Raw genomic sequence first — 16,628 nt, forward strand, 5'->3', positions numbered from 1 at the left:
TTCATCATGTGGAAACTGCCGGTGTGACTTTAAACTCATTAGCAGTACACATTTGTTGCTCTTTTGTGTACATGTATAACCTTTTCAGGCCAGAAATGTCTTCATAGCATCATTATGAGAAATGAGATAGATCATATTGCAAGTGTGCATTTGTGTTCACATTGAAAATGCCTTTGCATTATTGCATTTCACCATTGATTGTTCATTAAGGTACAAGGTCCACTGCACCTATTTATGTTCAGAGGAAATTACCTGTATCAATTTTTGTATCCAGGATTCTGCTCAGCTGAGAGATTTATGGCTGTTGATACGACACCCAAACAATGGCATTATGTTCCAAAACCACCGTTATCGTCTGCGCACCTACCCTGACTGCATCATTGGTAGTGAACTTGTGGATTGGCTCTTGCAAAAGGACAAAGCTGCCCAAAGGTATTTTGTTGGTTTGAATGAGGGATGCTATAAAGTTTATACCATCATTATCAGTTTAGGCCTATGCCTATAAACCAGATTGGGCAGATGTAGCAAAATTAGCTTAATACAAATGTATGTTAAGCTGGTACAAGAAATACATCACAGTCATCTCTTCTCTGTCTCCAATTTTCCACAAAGTCTCTTCACTTACATGCAGGGGCGGCTTCAGGAAATCTTTAAAGGGGAGGGGGAAATGATATTTCTGGTGCCACTTCCGGGTTTCATTTCATTTTTTTCTTTTTATTTCTTTTGTTTTTAACGAAAAATAAAGGGGGTGGGCGTGCGCCGGTTGCACCCCCTTTGGATCCGCCACTGCTTACATGTACGTGTATTTCAGTAATCGTGAATATCAATGAAGGCTTCCCACATGATATGCATGCTCATAAGAGCTGTTCTTGGCGTAGGTTTAAATGATCAGTGAAAATTGATCACCACATTAATGTTGCACAAACAAAAATTGTGGGAAAAAATCTTCTTAAGACTACCATCATTTCATAAAGTATAGTAGTGCTTGGCATTTGCGCAGGAGGTTAACGTTATTCATAGAGTTTAAAAGGTTTTACAGTTTGTAGCAAGAATAACATTTTGTTAACCTGCTTATTTCATATTTTAACAAAAACAAAGTAATGATTAAAAATGATATTTAAAAGTAAAAAAAGTGATTATGTACTATATATATATATATATATATATATATATATATATATATATATATATTTATTTATTTATTTATACATTTACTTCTCACATGATACATGCAAGCAAATGTTTATCAAAGTGAGAAATTATCAGCTTTTATAATGTATTGACATACAAATGATCTGAATGTGAACAGTACATGGCAGATTTGATTTGATTTGATATTATTTGTAATGGCCTAAGCTTTTGTAACCTTTCAGAAAAATCAAATCTCAAATCATGTACTTGCCTCCTTCATCTCAGAGTCCAAGCTGTGGCAATTGGTCAGGCCCTCCTGGATGCAAAGTGGCTGAAATGTGCTGCATCATCTGACCACGTATTCCATGATGGATACGCCCTCTACAGTCAAGGGGAGGTAATGATTTTTTTTAACTGCATGTACTGAGCTACATTTTCTTTTGCGACAGCCATTCCCATTGCATCATATTAAAACTACAGGATTTCTGTGGAAAACTGCAGGTGATAGTGAATTAAGGGATGCATTTTATATATAGTCATAAATGATCTAAAAATAAAAAGATGAATAAGCACGGGGGCTCACAAGTTTACCCAGCATTTCCTTGAAAAATGGAGGTAGTGAATTTTAGTTAAGAGGTATGTAATGATCCTGAGATAAACCATTATTGAGGATTTGTTAATGCTGGAATACATGTCTTAATGATAAATGCAAGTGCCATAACATGGAGTCATATGTGTGATTTCACAAGCAAACAAGCAATGCTATAAAGTACATCATTATTCTAAACAGGGCTGGCGTCATCTTCAGAGTAGGAAAAGTAGGTGTATGTAATCATGAAATCATTGACACATACTTTTTGATTACTCTAACTACTTTGTTTTGAATTGAACAATATTAATGAAGTATTCCAAACCAACAGATGTTTATGAACCATTTTTCAGTTTCCTGTGTCTGGGCAAATAAGTGAACCAAGGGATCCTCTTCATGTTTCAAATAAAAAACTCATCAAATGGTTGTTCTGTTGAGCTCTGAATATTAACAAATCAATTTAAAATCTTATTATTTACACGGATATTTGTCGAGTACTGTGTTTATTTGAATAGGTCCCTTGCTATGTAGCTGCTAGTTACCTCCTTTGTAGTGTAGCCAACAAAACCAACATTTTTCAAGATTTGTTATCTTTGGGCTGTATTGTCCTTGCTGTGTCATATTTTGCACTGCTTTGTCATATGTATATAGTGCAACTGCCTCACCTTACTACAGTGACATAATGAATGTATCCTTTACATACACTCATGGTCATGACATATCGTAAGCTATTGCTGTTTATCAAGGCCTTTGAGTTGAGTCAGACATGCTTATCAGGCGCTTTTCTACCACATGTTTAACCTGTATATACACTTGATGATTGTGTGTTCAGTGATACTCATAACATGATGTAAAGATCTATCTGGTTTGTGTTGATATTTCATCATTGCATCTATCTTTTCATTTTACCTAATGCAACAGTTGGCAGAAATTAATCAGGACCTGCAACCACCTCTTGATGAGATGAGTGAGCCACCCCCATATGGAGAGTTTATGGAACCATCCTGGTTCAAAGACATACATCAGGAGGATGATCTGGCATCTGATGATGATATTCTAGGTAAGTACAGGTCATCTGATTCTAGAGGGACAAACATTTGATGACATTATCAGACAATTTTAAATGGTGTGCTCCTTAATATAAAATCATCCCTAACCCTGTTAGATAGTGTGAGGTAACATTGAAAGCAGTGACACATCAATATTTGTCAAGATCTGTGTATGTGTGTTTGTGTGTGGCTGTGGATGTTGGTGTGACTCCCATGTTACCAGCAAACTCAATGTATATGTTGAGAAAATCATTTATCCAGATTTCTTTAAGAATTATATGTGAGCGTCAGTGGTTATAAAGTGGCTTCCAAAATTAAATGTCCATTTGGGAGGACAAGAAACAACAATCTTGGGAAGCCACAGTGACATTGTACACTTGAATCAAACCAGGAAGGTGTTATGTAGATGAAGAAAGAACTTCAGCTTTCCTTTGAAGTCATGCTCTGCACCATGTAGAAGATATGTTCAGAACTACATGTGTAGCATTTTGAAAAGACCTGACATCTTAGATTAGATAGTGTATATTACATGCTGCCTAATGCTTGGAGCGAGAGAAGTTGTTGATAGAGTGATTTGGATAGATCCCGGGAGAACATGAGAGCGAGTGGCCCTTTTCAATGTTGTGTTTTTTTTGTGCAGCATCCGTTTTGTGTTGTGCATAAGTTTTCTTGAAATTTTATCTACTTCTTGGAACCCCTGGATGGATTTTCACCAAACTTGGCAGGTACAATTTTAGCATCCCTAGGGGGATAGGATCACAATTGTTTAAATGGATACCATGCCCCACCTGGGGCCCCCAGACCCCCCAAATAAAGGAATTGTTAAAAAATCTCCTCTAGAACCAGAAGTAATAGAGCTATGTCAATGGTATGAGTAAGTAAATTGATGACTGTAGTGTGAAATTTTTTCATGGCAGATCTGGAGATGCCCCCCCCCCCCTTGGGGCTGGGGGGGGGGGGGGGGGAGGGTCCGAAGTAGGACCCAAAGTGTACAATTTCATCTTCTTGAAATTCATGGTCAGTTTTTTAAATGTTTATATGTGATTTTGTGTTTATGCTTCCCCATGAAACATGCTAAGGCAGAATCGCATTCTGCACTAATCACATTTCAAAATGTTGAATTTGGTCCAAAAAAGGAAAGCATAAACACAGCCAATGATTCTCTTTGAAATATTTGGGTCAAGGTGCCAAAGGTCAAGGGTCAAAGGTCTGAAATTGCACCTCTTCTCCATACCTTGGAGATTACTCAATGCATAAATTTAATCAAAGTAATCAGATATATACATGCATTACTGCACAATGATTTTGAAGGGAAAGATTTTGGCCATGGAGTTAGAGGTCAAGTGAACATTTTAGAATGTCACAATTTTTCCCCATATTTTGAAAATAGCGCAAAGTATTGTCATGCAAATGGATATTACCAGTTAGTACTTATCTGAAGAATAGAGGGCCATAAGGTCAAATGGCAAGAGTCAAAGGTCCAGTGAAAATGCTGAAATTCCCAAATACTTGCCTTCTTGTAAACGATTATTTTAGCCATTCATCCATATGAAATGATATTCAAGGAAAATAAACACTCGACATATTTGGGACAAACATGTCGTCTCACATTGTCAAGACATACTCTAGACTTATTTGGAGAGCCTGTGCTGTATGGTGGAGGCATACCAGTGACTATATTTTGTTGTTGTTGTTGCTGTTGCTAGAAAATTATTGAAATATAACTAGCTAATTGAGTTGTTTTCATGGGAGTTTGTTTTCATGGGAGTTTACCCCTGCAGATATACTGAAAAGAGCTTCTACATGTATGTGCTCTTTATACACAGAACTGTAGTTCTGACATGCAGTTGGCATTTTTTTTATTACATATTGGGAGACACCAGAATGAAGTTCATATTTCTCTTGCTGTTATGAGCCTTGTGTGTTTGCCTCCAAACTAAATGCCTGTTGAAAATTTTGTTAAATTGTGACTTACACTACTTAGGCTGTTGAACATGGTCAATTCAGTGTATAAGGAAATAACATTTAAGATTGATATCTTCCAAATTTCAATGAGTTAGAATCTGTTGTTTCATTGATAGGTGAATTATGAACTTGAATGTATGTCTGGTCTGTAAAAAGCATCCATTTGTATTTTGAACATTGAACATGAAGCTGAACTGACTCTGTTCAATTTATTTCCTGCTGCCTTCCATGGCATCTTGAATACTGGCTGCATATCTTGCGATGATCATAGATCGCAAGACAACCTGTATGGAAGTGCCCACTATTGTTGATGGGCCCCCTGCCATCTCAGGTGCAGATTGCCGCCCCTCTGAGGACTGCCACTGTGATGTAGACTCTCGCCAGAAATACAACTCTTCTCCAATCCCTTCCTTCAAGTTGGAAATTCACACAGGTCTTACATTGAGAACTTCTGTCAGAAATTTCTGTCCAACTTTCTCTGTTAAGCCTGTCTTGTGGTTCTTTTGGGGTATTCTCCTACAAAGTGTTCTTGTATTTTTGTTGTTTCACTTTTGGTGTTTTTTGTCGTCTCTGTCTGCCTGCATAGTAGAGCTGTGCTTTCTCTTCTGTACCTCAAAGAGCATGTTTTGGCCACTTGATAAAAGTGTTTCAGTCAAACCCACCTTAGTATGTCTGTGCTCGAATTGCGTTTCCCGATGTGGCTAACATTTCCCTTCCTCCTTAACTGGATGCCTGCCCAGTTGCCTGCGTAGATGTTCTTTGTTTATCTGAGTGCATAATATCCATCTTGTGTTTGAATGTTGATCAAACTAGTCATAGTACTGTAGTTGCAAGCAGTACGCATAGAGCACACATCAAACACAGTCTCCTCATTACTTAGAAGAAATCTCAAAGTTTGTTACAAATCATATCAATTGACACATTAATTAAGGAAGTAAATATTGCCTTTCAAACCAGTAACTGGACATGAAAAGGGGCCTTTCTGAACGTCAAGTCTCCAACCAGGCCATCACATTTTCAAGCTGGTTTATTCGTAATAGAACAACCTAAATCACAAATGATTATCAAGCCAGCAAACAAATGCATGCAGCCCTCACTTCCATAAAAAGCAGACATGACTTTGGCTCTTTGAGTTATACACATTTTTTTTTTCTTTTGGTCATGCTGTTGATAGGCTTTGTGTGTTGGAGTGAAATTCATCTTTTTTTTTTTCCATTTGCCAAAATTCAACTTTGATCTGCTGTCTTATGCACTGAATGCTATTTCACATGGTTGATGTTGTGCTCCTCTTGATACTAACCCTTTCACCATGCTTCTAATTTCTGTTATTGATCTAACAATAACAAACAAATAAGAACAAAATTGCTTGCAATCAATCACACCAAAGTGACATTCAAGTTGGTAGTCTGAAAATGCTGGTACACATAATAGCTTCATTACTATTTGGTTACCATGATCATGCTCAGTACTGCATCATCTCAAAGTAGAACAAAAAACAGCTCTCCTAGCTCACCATATGATTATGTACCTTATAAAATGAAGTAACATCATTTGTCCGATGATTTCATTATATGTGACCCGCTACAACAAAAGGATCCTAAAGTCACTGATGGCTGAGCCGAGAAAAACGAGTTTGACGTCATCAAAATTGGTCAAAACTATCGGAATTCTGTTTCGCCATAATTTTGTAGTCTAATGTTTTGTCTATCATCTGCCAAAATTTCGGAACTAAATGATCAAAGGAAAGGCAAGAAATCAGAGTTTTTCTGGGCCTTGATTTTCCAACTTTCATTGTAACTGAAATATGTCCCAAGATTTGGATTTAGCGCTGCAGCTAGACTCCGCCCCTAGCAACGAGGGAGTGATCTTATTGGTCAGTGTGTGGCATCCTGATTACTGACTGATCATGCGTAGACCGGTAGCGCTAAGCTTGAATGAACATCCCGGAGGTCGCTATAGGAGCATACCTTCTTTGTCAAGCGGTGAAAACTGTCTCGCATCCCCTTGATCACGATAGCGTTGGAAGGAAAACTTTGAAGGCGTTTTTCTTGAAACTCTGATTTCCTCAACCACTTGACATGCGCTAATAAAATCATCGATATCTCCGCAATCGAGTACTTTTATGAGCTGTGTTATATATGAAATTAAAGTAGAAGAGTAAGGGAATTATGTCATACCATTTTCAGAAAATTGTCCTCTCCCAACTTTCGGATCCTTTTGTTGTAGCGGGTCACATATGCATGTGAGATATTTTAATTCTTGAGGTTACTTTGCCGTGGGAAATTTTAGAAAATTGAGAAACACACAGTCTACTAATAAAAACAATTTGGCACTGCATGTGTTTTGAATGGCAATGTATAGTAAATAAATATCTTTTTCAAGTCTCATGAGCTCCAGAGGCCCCCTGTTGGGGGGAGGAGATGTATGTCTACATTACTGGATTAATTGCTAGTATTAAAGGAGAGTGATAGATGGTTAAATAGGTTGATAGATTGATAGATCAGTGTCTGTTGGATGAAGAGAAAGAACAGGAGAAATACAACAAAATGAGGAGAAAAAGCACTTGAGAACTGAGTGTTACAGGTATGTTGATGTTTTTCATCGTGTTTTGTGTGAAATATTTATCATTTTACCACTTTTAACCACTTTTAACATATTTTTTTTTTCTGAAGTACAGATGACAACAGTTGTTTTTGCTTGTACACTGTAGCATTTTAGTGTGAAACTGAAGTGTTGATCACTATCGGCATTAAGATATATCTAAGTTACATACAGTGTATATGGGCAGCTGAAATCATCGCCAGCTGAATATTAGTTGCATAGAACATTATTCCTGAAGAGAGAAAAGAATACCTGTACTGTCTATGATCAACACACATTTTGATTGTAGCTATTATCTGTTAGTAGCTATGATCAGGTAGTGCATGCTCCATGCAACTCTGATAGAAATGTATCTTTATCTTGATATTGAAATTACATCAATACAAATTTCATGGCATGCTAGTTGCACAGATGTTGGTAAATGATTTGAAATACCATTACATGTGATCAGTTCAATTACTTTTGTTTGATGACCACCTAACGAGTTGTCAATATGGACATGATCCCTGTTATGTGTATGTCCAGAGACTCCAACCCCAAGCACCTTCTGATCTGGAGATTCTCCCGCCTGAAACCCCTAGCAAACGGGATACTTCAAGTTGATTGATGTGCGCGAAGTTCCTTGCGGCCGGGGTCCAGGGCCGTGGAAGCTCTAGGGTTCCTATAGATGCTCTCTCGTGCTATCTAAGGCTTATTTTTCAACATACAAAGGCAACAAGTAAGAAATCTTTTCCAACGGGAGACACAGAGCCAGGGCGGGAGAAATTAAATCTCAAGCGGGAGAATGGGAGATTTTGCAAAAATGGGCTTTCGGCGGGAGATCTCCCGTCGAGAGCGGGAGAGTTGGAGTCTCTGTATGTCTGTGTGCCTAATGATAGTGTGAATAGTGATTTTTACCTGGAAAACACTAAAGTCATTTTTTAGTATATGTATTGACATATATTCCATGTTCCTTCTTTTAGAGAGCTCTGCATTCTAGTTGAAGTGTTCCATTTTGCTTAAAGGGACTGTACAGTACTGGTTGAGGTGGGGATTCATGTTTTGAACAATCCTGATAGAGGTAATGAGAAACCTCTTATGAAATATGAAAGAGCATGTATGATTTTAAGAAGGATTCAACGTTTATTTGATGAAAATTGGTTTTCAAATGGCTGAGATATAAAAAAAAAGGGATAATAATAAAAGGAGACAGAGGCATTCTCATACTTTATGTCCCCACCTCAAGCTCACTAAACTTGCATACTGTCCTTGCCGATATGTGACTGTGAGAAAGTAGTTCCGGCACGCGCCACACAAACCTTCGTTGATCATCTGCCACTGTGCGCTGGAGAGAGAGAGAGAGAGAGAAAGGGGGGGTGGGGACCTAAAGTATGAGTATAATAAGAGAGTCGAGGCTAGCTATCAAGGTTAAATGCGCGGAACGCGCATCAGCTTGCTTTGTTAGTGTGACTTGGGGGGGTGGGAACATAAAGTATGAGTATAATAAGAGAGTTGACTATAGCTATCGAGGTTTCTTAGCTATCAAGGTTAAATGCGCGGAACGCGCATCAGCTTGCTTTGTTAGTGTGACTGGGGGTGGGAACATAAAGTATGAGTATAATAAGAGAGTTGAGCTTAGCTATCAAGCTGAATTCGTATTAGGAAGACGGTTAGTGCGGCTTGAATTGAAAAACGGGGGAAAACGGGTTTATGAATTATACGTGCTGATTACCGCACTACTATATTGCGAGGGGGGGGGACATAAAGTATGAGTATAATAAGAGAGTTGAGCTTAGCTATCAAGGTTAAATGCGCGGAACGCGCATCAGCTTGCTTTGTTAGTGTGACTTGGGGGTGGGAACATAAAGTATGAGTATAATAAGAGAGTTGACTATAGCTATCGAGGTTTCTTAGCTATCAAGGTTAAATGCGCGGAACGCGCATCAGCTTGCTTTGTTAGTGTGACTGGGGGTGGGAACATAAAGTATGAGTATAATAAGAGAGTTGAGCTTAGCTATCAAGCTGAATTCGTATTAGGAAGACGGTTAGTGCGGCTTGAATTGAAAAACAGGGGAAAACGGGGTTTATGAATTATACGTGCTGATTACCGCACTACTATATTGGGGGGGGGGGGAACATAAAGTATGAGTATAATAAGAGAGTTGAGCTTAGCTATCAAGCTGAATTCGTATTAGGAAGACGGTTAGTGCGGCTTGAATTGAAAAACAGGGGAAAACGGGGTTTATGAATTATACGTGCTGATTACCGCACTACTATATTGCCGGGGGTGGGGGGAACATAAAGTATGAGTATAATAAGAGAGTTGAGCTTAGCTATCAAGCTGAATTCGTATTAGGAAGACGGTTAGCGCGGCTTGAATTGAAAAACAGGGGAAAACGGGGTTTATGAATTATACGTGCTGATTACCGCACCACGTATATATTACACGGGGGGGGGGGGGGGACATAAAGTATGAGTATAATAAGAGAGTCAAGGCTAGCTCTCAAGGTTATTTAGCTATCAAGGTTAAATGCGCGGAACGCGCATCAGCTTGCTTTTTTTATGTGACTGGGGGGTGGGGACATAAAGTATGAGTATAATAAGAGAGACGAGGTTGTAGCTATCGAGGTTAATAACCCAGATGCTGATGATGAGACAAGACCTAGTTTCGGTTCACAGAATTCAAGATCCAGTGCGTTTGGAAGTCATAAAGCTGCGCTAGCGAAGAATATGCGCTCCTCAGATGAAGAGATGCGCTCTTAAGAGAAGACCACGCGCAATGATGATGCGCTCTTCGTGAGATGCGTCTTGTCTCTTAATGACGCAGTTATAAAGGTTTGCATTGGTTTATTTCATTTATATCCGCAAATGGTATTCCATTTTACCTTCATCTATTATTTTTAAATGAGTTGTGCTAGGTTCTGTATTCATTCCGTAACAATGGCTTTCAGTAAGCGGTTGCGTGATCCATCTGTCACCACGTTTTCGGATTTCTCAAATCCATGGAATTTCTTTGGATTGTTTGGCTCGTTGGAGGAGGAACAGGTATGGGAGTGGCTGCGGGACAATGGCCTTGTAGCGAAGTCGATGTTTTGCGAAGTGTGTGGTTAGCGCTGCACTTTACAAAGGAAAACAGACCGAAGATCAGGACATGTTTGGAGATGCCGAAGAAAGGGGGAACAACCACATGACAAAGTTTACTGCGTCACCAAGCACTCATTCCTCGAGCATACTCATTTCAATGTGAGAGACATCATGCTGTTCATGTGGTTATGGCTATTCAACCCCAGCCTGAAACAGGTGTCCAACATGTCGGGGGTTGGCTACTCCATGTCATCAGTGAACTGGGCCAACTATATGCGGGACCTTTGCAAACAATTTGTGCACGACCTATACTACGAAGAAACTGAGAAGTTACGAGGCGAGATTGAGCTGGATGAGAGTTTTTTCGGAAGAAGGTGTAAATTTCACAGAGGAAATCCAAACCCTGGGCACAAGGTTTGGATATTCGGCATGGTTGAGAGATCAACGAACAGGCTCATCATCTACCCTGTAGATCATCGGGACGAGGCAACTCTCACCGCTCTCATTGAGAGACATGTTGAACCAGGTAGTCGTATCTACAGTGATGGCTGGTCCGCCTACTCCAGCCTCAACGACCGCGGCTACGAACACTTCACAGTCGTGCACAAATATGCTTTCCAAAAGCAGTACAGAAATGTCCTGAGCGGTGAAGTGATCAAGGTGCATACGAACAGAATAGAGGGGGCTTGGAAACACGCAAAGGACCACCTCAAGCGGATCAATGGAACCAGTATGGCCAACTTCGAGACACATCTCGCGGAGATTGTGTGGCGGAACCGATCTGCATCGAAGAACGTTTTCCACACGTTCTTTGAACTTGTGAAGAAGTGTTACCCCCTAGATCGTCCCCGTCAACTTTGCTGCCGTGATCCTCTCTTTGACTCGTGGTCAGCTGGGAAACCTGGAGCGGAAGGGGACATGAACGATTCTGTCATTCGATGCGAAGAATCAGCAGAATCCGTTGAGAATCCGTCACCACTTCCCGTCGACATTCCAACACCACCACCTCCACCAGCGGCGTCGTCAACACCGATCCGCCCAAATCCCGAAAGCCGCCCACGCTATCAATCAAAGTCTAGATGCCCAAGCAACTTCGAGCCAATCGATGATGCAGGTGACAAGCTGAAGCGCCGTGGTCCCTGTCACTCCCATGTCAAACCGAAAAACCCGTACACCAAGGATAACTTCACTTCTAAGTTCGTGTGGTCATCTGATGACGACGATTTTGTGTCATAATTTGAACGCACATCGCATGTGCATCTGTTCCACTGATTGTTATTTGCTTCTTTGAATTCTTGGTGTTTGAACTTCTACTTTTATGGATTACCATGTATATCGGAATCTGCCCATTTCAAGATATGACAGGTAAGAATGAATTTGTTTTATCTATAGGTCTATTGTTTAGGTGACGTTAATAATCACAAAACTTTTATATATGAAAATAAAAAAGTAATATAAAAATATAAAAGATATTTGGACTATAAGAAATACAGTGGAAATTGTTTTTACGAAATATCTGCTGGTTTTTTTTTTCAAAGAGAGTAGAAGTTTTTCTATTAGAAAGATGCCCGATTGTAAAATACCCGAATTACAATTATCGTAATAAACGCAAGCGAAAATAAGAGAAGGTGTGAGTACGGAAAGACAGTTGAGATAAATACCGGTACACAATATCAAGGTTAAATGTGCGGAACGCACTATACAAACTTTCTTCGATCTGCTAGGGTGGGGGGGGGGGGGACCTAAAGTGTGAGTATAATAAGAGGGTTGACTAGGTCTTTAGCTATTACCAAAGTCTTTAGCTATCAAGGTTTAATGCGCAGAACGGCGCCATACATTCTGCTAAGATGGGGGGGGGGGGGGGGGGGGGGAACATAAAGTATGAGTATAATAAGAGAGTTGACTTTAGCTATCAAGGTTAAATGCGCAGAACGGCGCCATACATTCTGCTAAGATGGGGGGGGGGGGGGACATAAAGTATGAGTATAATAAGAAGAGAGTTGACTTTAGCTATCAAGGTTAAATGCGCAGAACGGCACCATACATTGTGCTAGGATGGGTAGGGGGACCTAAAGTATGAGTATAATAAGAGAGTTAAAGGACAAGTTCACCTTCAGAAACATAAGGATTGAGAGAATGTAGCAATATTAGTAGAACACATCAGTGAAAGTTTGAGGAAAATCAGACAATTCGTTCAAAAGTTATGAATTTTTGAAGTTTTTGTGCAGTAACCGCTGGATGAGAAGACTACTGCAATGTATGTATAACTTAGATGTCACATGCGTACAACACTATAAGGAAAATACAAGGAGAATTTCACAAAATTCCATCTTTTGAAAAAAGTACACATTCCCCTGACTCGTTACCGACAAATGTTATGGGTAATATTATTCCCCCCGCCTTTAGAAAGAGGCAAGTCAAGCGCTCTTTTATTATGCGAAAAAAGTGAAAATATGTTGAATTTTCTTTTACATTTTCTTTATACTGTTGTACGCATATGACTCACAAGCTGTAGTAGTCTCCTCATCCAGCGGTTCCAACACAAAAAGTTTTAAAATTCATAACTTTTGCGTCGATTGTCCAATTTTCCTCAAACTTTCACTGATGTGTTCTACTATTATTGTTGCATTCTTTCAATCCTTATGTTTATGAAGGTGAACTTGTCCTTTAAGGACGCGCCATACAAACTGTTCAATTTTGATCTTCCGACGAAGAAAACATCAATACTTAGTGTAACGAGTAATGATGGACGCAGTGACCCCCCCAAAAAAATGTAGTTCCGCGGATGAATATTACTATTGCGGAGGAATACGTTTGTGATGAGGTCCAGCGACACTGGTAACGTCTGAAATGGTAAGAATTACTGTTACCTCGCTTGAGGTGGGGACATAAAGTATGAGAATGCCGGAGACAGGCCACGCCTTTTACTAGGATCTCTTTGTTTCACCTTGTTTTTGGATGGCTCAGCCATTTCAAAACCGATTTTCATCAAATAAACTTTTGATACCCCTTAGATTTGCATGCATTTTGACATCTCATAGAGTGGTTTCTGAATATCTCGCAAAACGTTAAAAGCTAAATCCTCACCTCGACCAGAACTGTACACACCCTTTAAACTTCCATTGCTTCTTGGTTCACCCAATTTTCTGCACATGTGTGCATGTGATACTGAGTGGGCTTACTGCAGCTATGAATTCTTGTGGCCACTTTGCAAATATGAGCTACATGCAGAAAGTAGAAATTAAACATTTACCAAGCCTGAAACTAACTACTAATTTGCCATGCTGGATGTCATATCTGTCTACTTGTGTGTACATGTAGGTACATGTCCTACTTGTCCTATTTCTCTTGACATGACTGTGCATGTGTGTGTGTGTTTGTTTAATATTATCATATGTATGCTGTTCAGACCACATTGTTACAACATATTCCTCCTTGGTAGTCATGAAGTGCCTTTAATGAAGTGGTACATAATGTGCGAATAACCTCTTACAGAGGTGTTTAACATGCGTGTATACAGATGTCATAGTACTTATTAACTACTAATACAAATTATTGTAATCTCAGTGAAATTTCTAGATATTTCTGTTGCATTGATTACCATAAAAACATAATGAAGATGCACAGTTTCAGGTTTTCAAAAGTTTGTGTTACTTTATAAGCCATATATTTCGCGAGTCTAAATTTTCGCGAATTGAGACTTTCCGACGATTTCGCGAGTGGTTAAATTCGTGACCGTGGAGTCCTTTACTGAACGCAGAAATGTGTACGCATACATCCCAGTCATATCAGCATCAGAGTCAATGTTTTTGCGTGTCTTTCATTTCGCGAATTGCAGCTGACTCGCTTTCACGAAAATAAAAACCTCGCGAAATATTTGGCGTATACAGTATATTAGAAGACTCATATGTGTTTTATCTGCTTGTATATCTTTATTTGTATGCCACATCTTGCTTTAGAAAGTCTGTTTCCTAAGACTGCTGAGCTACAAATACCACATTAGACTTTCACAGCAATTCCTTGCCCTTTCTAGTGTCTTATTTGTTCAAAAAAGGTGAACATACAAGAAAGGAGATCATGAATTTTGGCCAATTGTGATCGATCATATTGCATCTGAGGTGGATTTGATATTCACATCCTGAATTGTAATTCATAGTCTCACTTGTTGTAGGCATGGTCATGTTATTTATAGACGCTACTTGTGGCGTAATGCACTGGGAAAAAAAAAGAAGAGTTTTATCTGTAGTGAAACATTTCCAGAACTTGGGCTATATTTCCTTAATTGCACAAATTTTTAACTGGTGGTTTGGTGATTTTTAGGCAGTTGTATGACTTTGTTGAGATTTTATTGGAATTTTTGTGTAGGTAGATGAGGACAAAGGAACAAAAAGAGTGGAGAGCGACAAAAATTATAGTTAAACCTTTAATAGAAAGAGGTACATGTCTTGACTTTGATATTTTGTGTCATGTCTGTAGCTCCCAATGAAGCAAGTCATTTGGAAGCCATCAACCAGGATGCATCTAGTGCCAACATCCCAATAAGCCTGAATGGTGAGTGACAAAGATTTTTCCATCCCTATTCTCATATCAGAAATTACATCAAAATATTTTCTTCTAACCGTTTTGTCGACCATATTGTGCAAAGGTGTAAAGAGTCATCAGTGAATATTATCCATGGCCTGCACCCACACACACAAAAAAACACGCACACACACAAGAAAAAACATTTATTGTGAAATGAGCCTCAAACTACATGATAATAGGTTCATCAAGTCTGTTGAAATTGCAGATATACTGATCAAGATCAAGGTTCCTCCTGTAGATAATTTGTATAGCTGTTGTGTTCCCTTCAGTTACATGCATAGTCAAATTCAAGGTTTATAAAATTAAGAGAAGCTATTAAATGTGACTCAGTAGATAAGATCATGGACTATCATTGTGTTGGTCCCTGGTTTGAGTCTCATGGGTGCAGAGGTTGTGCACCCAGGCAAGACACACTTGTCCTTACTGCTTCGTCCTTCAGAAGAGACTTGGAGGTCGCGTGGTTGCTTGCTGGAAAGCATTTACAGCTTCCTTGGTGGTCATAACAAATATACTCAATGCATGATTCAAGAGGCCTTGACCAAATTTGCTACGTGTATCTATTCCAAACAAGATTGATATCTCTTGATTCACAATTTCCTGCCACTTTATTGCCTCTTGTAGTTTTTGGGGAAAGTAAAGTTGTTAAACAGGCAAGCCACCCAAGGGAGACGAAAAAAGTGGCCGTTTTAGACAGGTGGCCGCTATAGACAGGTTATCCAACTGTGTGTGCATTGCCTACATGTACATGTATCATCGTTGTATACATCTATAAGTACCGGGTACTTACATGTTCATGTATGTGTGTACATACATGTATGCCCATGTGTTTTTCATTCATGGAACATTGTCGGTGTTCTTGAAATAATTCTTGTTGCAAAGTAGCATGTGTACAGTCATGAACAAAGCTTGATAACACTACTGAATGAGCGATGAATGCAGCAGTGGCGATCACAGAACGTTGCCCATGAATGAATGGCATGGCTACTAAAAGCAGAAAAACATGCTGAATTATCAGCTCTGTGACTGCTATAGACAGGTTAAAATCTACCAAGGGAAACAAAATTTGTGGCCGCTGACCGCGTTAGACAGGTGGCCGCTATACACAGGGTCTTTAACAGGGCTTTTCTCTCGCGGGGATTTTTCAGTGGCTGCTAGACAGGTGGCCGCTGTATACAGGTGGCCGCTATGGCAGGTTTGACTGTACTTTGTTTAAGTTGTCAAAAAATATCATTTTGCATGTGATCATATGACCTATGCAGATTTGTTTGTTTGTTTAGTTCCCCATTAAATGCAGTGATCATCAGCCATTATTATCAGCTTGTGACAAACAATTCACCATATTCCAATTCATATGCCAATATTCCAATCAGGCTGCAAGAAGGCATTCACAAATGCAACAGCCTACAACTATCATAAAACAAAAGCGACCAGAAGAAACCGTTGCATGAGTAAGTCGCATTTGCTCACATATGCTTATGCAAGTGGTTGTGGATTCGCATGCAATTGTTGTGTGACTGATCGGGAGTGGCTTGACATCAATCACAATTATAGCATGACCAATGGCATGGTCGTATGAGTGGACATGAGACCATGCAATCGCTTGTGCAATTGACTGAGACTGGAACAAGTTGTTGCGCAAGTGGTCG

The 16,628-nt window shown here is 39.5% G+C and overlaps 1 protein-coding gene and 1 pseudogene across 1 annotated transcript in view; both read left to right on the forward strand.

Annotated features, from left to right (window-relative positions):
- The window catches only part of LOC139717934 (1-phosphatidylinositol 3-phosphate 5-kinase-like), a 99,375-nt gene that overhangs the window by 20,748 nt on the left and 61,999 nt on the right, over positions 1 to 16,628 (forward strand). The window contains exons 9-13 of the mRNA XM_071629419.1: positions 275 to 432; positions 1,417 to 1,528; positions 2,642 to 2,780; positions 5,006 to 5,167; positions 14,875 to 14,949. Of these exons, the coding sequence (XP_071485520.1) occupies positions 275 to 432; positions 1,417 to 1,528; positions 2,642 to 2,780; positions 5,006 to 5,167; positions 14,875 to 14,949 (646 nt within the window). The remainder of the gene's footprint in view (positions 1 to 274; positions 433 to 1,416; positions 1,529 to 2,641; positions 2,781 to 5,005; positions 5,168 to 14,874; positions 14,950 to 16,628) is intronic.
- On the forward strand, positions 10,255 to 11,634 carry LOC139717979 (uncharacterized; annotated as a pseudogene).

Source organism: Diadema antillarum, unplaced genomic scaffold, assembly GCF_040938485.1.
Source record: "Diadema antillarum isolate AM-2024a unplaced genomic scaffold, OU_Dant_1.0 scf00000086, whole genome shotgun sequence".
Lineage (NCBI taxonomy): Eukaryota > Metazoa > Echinodermata > Echinoidea > Diadematoida > Diadematidae > Diadema > Diadema antillarum.